At 45.3% G+C, this 7,762-nt stretch overlaps 1 protein-coding gene across 2 annotated transcripts in view; it reads left to right on the forward strand.

Moving 5' to 3' along the window:
* Positions 1 to 7,762, forward strand: part of dennd1b (DENN/MADD domain containing 1B) — a 93,231-nt gene that overhangs the window by 76,655 nt on the left and 8,814 nt on the right. For both annotated transcript variants that reach the window (XM_005733176.1, XM_005733177.1), the window contains 5 exons: positions 800 to 890; positions 2,366 to 2,406; positions 3,582 to 3,617; positions 3,973 to 4,029; positions 5,074 to 5,163. In XM_005733176.1, coding sequence (XP_005733233.1) covers positions 800 to 890; positions 2,366 to 2,406; positions 3,582 to 3,617; positions 3,973 to 4,029; positions 5,074 to 5,163 — 315 coding nt within the window. The remainder of the gene's footprint in view (positions 1 to 799; positions 891 to 2,365; positions 2,407 to 3,581; positions 3,618 to 3,972; positions 4,030 to 5,073; positions 5,164 to 7,762) is intronic.

A 7,762-nucleotide genomic window follows, 5' to 3' on the forward strand; every position in this document is an offset into this window, starting at 1 on the left:
TGTGTGTGTGTGTGTGTGTGTGTGTGTGTGTGTGTGTGTGTGTGTGTGTGTGTGTGTGTGTGTGTGAGTCATCAATGTTCCTATAATAATTTTTTTTCATGTTCAATATTTTAGAAATGTAATTTGTAGTTTCTTTCCCCTAAAACACCCCAAACACGGAGCCATAAAACATTGAACTAATAAGAATCTGCGCTGCTTGGCACACCACAAATCTTATGATAGGCCAAAATATTAAGGAACAAAGCCTTTGATGTCTTTGTAGCTGTTACACGTATAATTCAGTTTCCCGCCTCATCTCTGCTTTTTTAAGTTGCAGCCTCAGTCTGGGCGACTCCGTTTACTTTCATGCTTTTTAAAGAATGCTGTTTGTTTATTCTGTTCATCTTAAATGTTTACTTTGTGTTTGCAAACGTTTGTGTTGCGCTTGTGGTTGCGTAACATATTTACGCGCGCCTGCGACTGCGCTCGGGAAACGTGTCGCTGTCTAGCTGTTAAGTCCATATTTACGAGTGCGAGTTTTTCTGCTCGCCACGTTACAAAGGGAGGAAATGAAACTTCCTCGTGTCTCAGACAGAGTGTAGCATGTCGTCTGCTGCTCTAATCCCTCACCTGCTCCGCATTACCAAATCCCTATTACCTGCAGCCCAACTAATCTTGGGATGTAGTTTCCGTCAGGTAGGATTAATAACACCCCTCTGTGGCTGCTGGAGTGTTTGTATCTGTGGGAGTGTGTTCACATCCCCCCACCCCCTCCCCCGGCTCCCTTCTTTAATAAGCATGTTTAAATTTATGGTTGCAGTTCATCGACGGACGGCTGGCCAAATTGAACGCAGGCCGTGGCTTCACTGACGTGTTTGAAGAAGAGATCACAGAGGGGGGCTTCTGTGGAAGTGAGTACTGCTGGACTTGTCTGTCAATTAGCTGCGTTATTTTTATTTGCCATATTTTAATGCAACGCACAGGAAGTGTCAGCGAACAGAACGAGGTGAGGCCGCTAAACTGAAAATAATTAGAAGCCTTTTTAAAAAAACTGAAATGCTGATAAATTATGTTCACTCAGTGTTTGAGGCCTGCTGTAAGATATCGCAGCTGCAACCATGTCGATATTAATGCACTGATTATTATAGAAGTGACACTGATGTCATGACTTGCAGTTGCTCTTTGCTGTTCTCAGGTTTAAAGTTTCACACGCATCCTGAGTGTTGTTTGTTCTCGGGCCGATAATAAAACGCACGTGTGAACCTAGCAGAGTGCAAACCAAAGAGCTTATTGTTTCCTGTTAAAACAAAGCCTCGCAGGACAAATTTGATCATATAATCGCAGCAACACGGATTTTAGACGGTAAAGAAAAGAAGCGGTGCCATCCAGATGTTGCTGCCGTCGTGCTTTTAAGCTTTTCAGTGTGAACTCTGACCCCGACCACACTGTGGTCTGATAGGAGAGCCTGAGAACTAGAAAATCTCCATAGACGTGACAAAGGCATTTGACTCTATAGATCAGGATATATTAATAAGAAACCTGGAACGTTACGGTGTCAGAGGGGTCGCTCTAGATTGAGTCCAGAGTTATTTAACTGACAGGAAGCAGTTTGTGAAATTAAATGCTCCCTATGTGCACATTGCTTGTGATGTACCCCAACGGTCAGTTTGGGCCCCAAATTCTTCAACTCAACACTAAACAAGGCAAAGCAGGTATTAGACAGAACATCCCTTCATGTTCTACTGTTCACTGGTTTCACCTTACTTAAGCTACTGTGCAGAGGTCTGGGGCCACAACTGTAAAACTACATTACATTCACTTTGTACTCTTCAAAAAACGCAGTTTGAATCATCCACGCTGCAGGTTACAGGTTACTGCAGTCTGAAATATTGAAATGTGCCGATCTAGTGAAATTCCAAACAGCACAAATTCTATTCAAAGCAAAAAATAAGGAACTGCCAGGAAACATTCAGAGTATGTTTGTTCTTAAAGAAGTTATAATTGAAGAGGTTTTTGTAAGTGAAGGTCCGTACTGCAAGAAAAAGCTTCAGTGTTTGTGTGCATGGAGTGAAGCTGAAGCAACGTCCAACAGAAAACGGTTCAAAAAGAGTTAAAAATATGATCTTCTTGAACTATAACGACATGAAAATGTTGAAATTAAGTGAAAGTCTCTAGAAAATGTCATGATGTGATATTAACTTTATTTTGTGTAGTGTTTTTTTCTCTTTGCTAAATGTTGCTGTTTATTGTTTGCATGATCAAAGTAACAAACACAACAGTCGATTATTTTACCAAAAGCATAACGATGTTTCACTGTGGCTGCATTTCCAGCTTCTTTTGAACCCTGAACGATTAATCACATGTCCTGTTTTATACGTCCTGTCAGGTAATTCTCGGTCTTACCAGCAGTGGATGCACACCGTAAAGGTATTTACCGAACATGCTGTATCTACATCTATACCTTTCCCAGTGCTTTTATTTTTATATATATTATTCCCGAGTTATACTTAATTGAAAGCATGACAGGCGCGACTTGGCGTTTGAAGCCTCGCCGTTGCCTTTGGAATGAAGGCGCCGCCTGAACGCGCAGATCGAGCTCGAGTGCAGTTGGGCGCGTGTGAAGCGGCGCGTGCAGCAGGACAGCGGAGACGGACGGGGAGGGAGACGGAAGCGATTTGACGTGACAAGACGTCCTCCGACATGACGTGTTGATCTGGCAGCAAACACGGGCGTTACTCCGCTGAACCACGCCGAGAACACGCGTCTCTCCCGCCTTCATCTCTCTCTGGCCATTTCCTCCTCTTCTCTCATCCGTCTGTCTCGCTCTCTCATTTCTGTCACAGCCCCCCCACCCCACCCCACCACAACCTTGGCCTCTCCCTCTCTCACTCACCCCCCCCAAAGCCGTCAGCTAAGGCTGAATTAGTCCTCTAGAGTGCTCTTCAAAGGTTTGTTAAAGTTCATATTTCCTGACTGACAGGGATCTATAAGAGGGGCCTTCACCTCGGCCCTTCTTCTCCTCTCCCTCTGCCAACTTCTGAAACGCTGCCTGCCATTTACTGTGTTTAGCCGTTTAGCCGGCGCTTTGTGCTTACACTAAAGACCCAGCAGAGAGAAAAGAGTTGAGACGCCAAAGGAAAAAAGCAGCAAATCGGAGAGACAAAGAAGAAAGGCGGCGAGAGATGCTGGGTGCCATAATGTCAGTGTGCAGAACTCAAAGTACGAATCAATCACATACCATCCTGTCTATCGCTGTTTTAGGCTGCTTCTAAATAAAACCACGTCGCTGCTCGCTGATACTGTTTGGTGTTTATGCGTCGCTGTTAGCAGCTGTGTTGTTTTGTAGATTGTAGCTAAGGTGTGCGCTGTAAGTCGTGCTGCGGCCAACGTGTGGCGAGTGACATAGGAGCCGATCAATCGGTGCGATCGCCCGGTGTGGTTTAACGTGAGCCGGAACTCATTTGTCGCCAGACTGATTGCAGTGAAAGTCAATAAAGCCGCATCTCTGCGGCTGTAGCAGTAATTGATTCAGATGTTCTTTTGAATGTTTGTGCGTTTGCCCCAAGCGCCCGTCCCTGACTGACAGTTTCCGTGTGTTACAGAGAGGAGGAGCGCTCTTCAACACAGCCGTGTCAAAGGTAAAGTGTTGCTTTGCATTCGTGCACAACAAGGATTCAAACCTGGAAGAAAAAGAGGTTTTAAAGATGTTTTCAAATGAACTTTTTCAAACTTGGCCGACGAGTCGCCAACAATCAGGAGAATTGTTCACAGCTAGTAAATATTAGATGAGCGTGTTGTTATGTGGCGTACGGTAGGGTGGCCGGGGTGCCCCGCCTGGATGTGCGAGGCTCTCTCATCCCGCCTCTTGTCTGCATGTTTTTTTGCCACGGGGATCAAAGTATTTCTTGATGTTACATGAAACCAGAACAGAATGTTAATGCAACATGTTTTGTGTGTAATCTGTGTCTTACTGTGTGTGTGTTTCCCTCCTAGGCCAAGGTTCATGCTAAGAAGGGGATCCGGGACTTTAGGGGCATACTGAAAGCAAGGGTGAGCTGCACCGGACCTTCGCACGCTGTCGGGGGCGTGCAAACACACCCGCGCACACATCATTTTGTTGCGAGGCCCTCGGATGGATACATGCCTCCCTCATAGAAACAGACAGGAAAGCTGCTTTACATGGAGTGTGTGATTCTGACGTAGGGGCCTTTTAATGACTGTTGAAGCCTGCTTAGCGCTTTGTTCAGGGCTGTACATTTTTAACCAGCGCCCCTCTGGCTATGGCCTGTCATGTCATCCGAGCCGCAGCCCCTTCTTTCTCTCTTTATTGTCTGCATATTTCATCAGCGAGCCTGTGATTTCCTCAAAGCTAATGTAACGAGGTGTATGTTTCCATAAGCCTGATGGATTTGATAAGGCAATAGCAGTTTGATCTGTCAGTGGGAAACCGAGAGGCTCAGGGTGCTGATGATGAGCAGGAGGGGAGGGCGCAGCGGCGGCAAACAGAGGTGCGGAAAGTGTTTGATTCTCCGCTTAAACACGTTTCCTTTTTAGAGAAATTAATTTATGATGCGATTCAAACTGCACCGGATTTCTTTTGCTGCCAGCTGCACGAGCCCAAGCGGGGGCCCTAAAAGCACGAGCATGTCGATGCGTCAGAGGTGGTTACCGTGGTTGTTGTTGTCGTAACTCAGAGGGAAATGTTTCAAGCGACAGAGCGAAAGGCATCCATCTGTCTCGTGCTGAAAAACGTCTCGTAGAAGTGAAAAGTTTGTTTTTGGCTCTGAGACTGAAGAACAACCAGACTTTCATCAGTTTTAATAGCAGTTACGTGTATTTGCTCGTGATTCTTTTTTCTCCGACTAATTTGGTGCATTGAGTATTTTCTGCATCACAAAGCGTCCACGTATAGTTGAAACTGTGTCACGCAGAGGAAACCAGGTAAAGCCACGTGGATTTGTCGAAAACCAGCCAGAGACTGATCGTTTAACCTGTAACGTTACTGTGAGGCGGCATCAGACGGCTTCGTTGCTGTTTTGTAGGGACGTCGATATTTACGCCTGTTTTGTAACCGAAATTCATCTTCTTTGTCAGGACGATGAAGAGGAGGGGATCGTGGTCTATCCAGGATCTCCAACCAGTACCAAGAGCCTGTCTCCAAGGAGACTGCAGAAGATGAGACGGGTATGACACACACACACACACACACACACACACACACACACACACACACACACACACACACACACCAGTAAATGAGTTAACTACATTTACACTGACTGATTACAGCAGAGCTCACTTTCACTTGACCAGAATGGATTCAGTGTTTTTCCTCTGAACTCTTTTCAGTCCACTCCCTCCCCCCCACATCTCTCTGACTCCCCTCCCTCCCTCGTTCTCCCCCAGCTCTCTGTCTCTCTTGTAGCATCTCTCAGAAGTACAGTAGTTTGTCAGGGTGCCAAATGTAACGATAAGCATTTTTTCCTCGTTCAATGCTCGTGTTGTACATTCAGTGTTTTCCTCTGAACAGCACGGACAGTCGAATCAGCTCATCTGCTGGTCAGCGTTTCCTCTGAAGAATTTGCTTGTGCACCATAAGTGCTAGCACTTTTTTTTTTGTTCTTTGTTGTGTGCAGAGCGTGCACACGCACAAAACACACATTCATCAATAAATATGCGAGGAGAAAATACTCTGTAGTTTAACTATTAGACGCTGCAGCGCGGTGTAAATGAAAATGTGTAGATTTAGCATCGCGCCGTTGGAGTCGCACACATCTGTGCTAAACAAATGCACACAGCCTCAAGGATGCTGCTTCTGCTCCTGCCTCGCGTCTGTGCTCGGCTGGTCCAGGCTGGAGCTTTTCCACCTCTTATTGCTAAATGAATATATGGACTCCCAGTTCCCAGCTTTAAAGACGCACACACACACAAACACGCCTGCGTGCACATTCTGACATTTTGGTCACAGTCGTGTAAGAGTGTGATTAGGAGAGGTTGTGCTGTCTCTAATTAGTGTTGTATTTCCTGTGTGTGATGAGGCTGGAAAGTCTTAGCGCAGAGGAAGGTGTGACGGCCGGGGAGAAGAGAGGAACGGCAATTAGGGCTTTTCTAAAGGCCTCCTCGGACACCTCCCGCCCCCCAGCCGGCATGCGCGCACCCCCACAAACATGCACGCACACACTTTTTTTATTCAGGATATACAGCCCCGCTCGTACCGCCGAGGCCCGCTCATTGCCACAGTAACGGGTCCCTGGAGACCGCTGGAGGAGGGACACGCAGGACACAGGACGGCGTGTCCCACAGCGCCGCTTTGTGTGTTTGTGTTTAGATGTAGTCCATCAGTTTCTCTTCCCGATGATGCTCCCGTTCTTTGCTCTCATAATATTGATTTTCTCTATTTGCCTATTAACCAATTCACACAAATCAAAAGCACTCGCAAACACTACTTGGTTTAATTGATGAATTAATATTCATGCACATAAATCCTCGGCTGCAGGTACAGGCCTCAATATTTTATTGTATTTTGAACAAATAGTCTGCAGTTTTTTCTCTACGTCAGTAATTTCTATACTTTGAACCGTTTAGTGCAGCACATTTACATTTGATCTGAAGACGAGCGTCACCGTTGTTCTCGCGCTCGCCGTGTCTCACTCGTCTCTTTTTTAAATTATTTTCTTCAGCTTTTTATGAAATGTTCGTGCTGTTGTTCTGCCCACAAACGTCTTGACCAGGTGTTCCTCGCACGAGAAATTGATCTCAGTGGGACTAACCCAGTTAAATAAAGGTTAAGTAAAGTGGAAAAGAAGCACCTTGATCCGCCTCCCTCGCTCGCGCCCGCGCTCATCGTTAAAAGTTTTTTTTAATCTTTAGGGGTTTTTTGTCGTGTCTCTAACCACACAGCAAACATTTGTCTCAACAGTGCAAAAAAATCCTTGTAAATATTTGTGCACTTTTAAGATCAATGAGGGTAAAACGATGAATAAAAATAGCTTTCAGTGCAAGGCGATAAAAACCTACAGTGAAAATGTAGAAAGTAACACCGTCATCAATGTGTGTGTTCATGCAGACTTATTGTAAGTGTACTTATTAAACTGGCAAAGAGTTTTGCTTTAAAAACAATCCGGTAAACACATCATGAAACATGAGCGTCTGTTTTTTATTATTTTGAGAGATTTTCTGCACCTTCTCCTTAATTTCTGCAACAAGTGGAGTCAGTGCGTCGCTGAGCCAGGAGAGAATACACTGCTGTTACACGTCTAATAAAGGTAATATTACCAGCTAATTTGTTATTAAAGCATTTTGTGCTGCGTGCACTTAACCCATCAGCGCCGCCTCCACCGTACGTTTAACCGAGTGACCGTCGGAGCGCCGTCCACCTGAAACACGTCAGCTGCAGAGACGCTGCAAACGCCAACGTGGAAGAAAAATGTTGCTTTTTTTTAAACAAATCTTTTTCTTTGCACACATCTCTGTGTGTCCTTGAAATGAAACGAATGATCCTGCAGAAGCTCCTTTAATTAATCATAGCGAAATAATCAGAGCTACCAAATTCCTTTTCTATTTGATCAGCCAACACGTGTACCAGAGAGGAAGTGCTGCTGTCATATGCATTCATATTTCAGCTGCTTCCGCCAATGTGGGTGATTTGTAGTGTTTGGTGAGCGTGTTGATTAAGAATGTGGGAGTAATCCTTTCGTTTGACAGAAACGAGGCTGAACGGGGCAACAAACAGCCATTGTTCTGGCTCCTGTATGGTTTCCTGTGAGCACCAGTTTCTGCTCAA

The sequence above is a fragment of the Pundamilia nyererei genome, unplaced genomic scaffold, assembly GCF_000239375.1.
Source record: "Pundamilia nyererei isolate P.nyererei 1_Seehausen unplaced genomic scaffold, PunNye1.0 scaffold00050, whole genome shotgun sequence".
Classification (NCBI taxonomy): Eukaryota; Metazoa; Chordata; class Actinopteri; order Cichliformes; family Cichlidae; genus Pundamilia; species Pundamilia nyererei.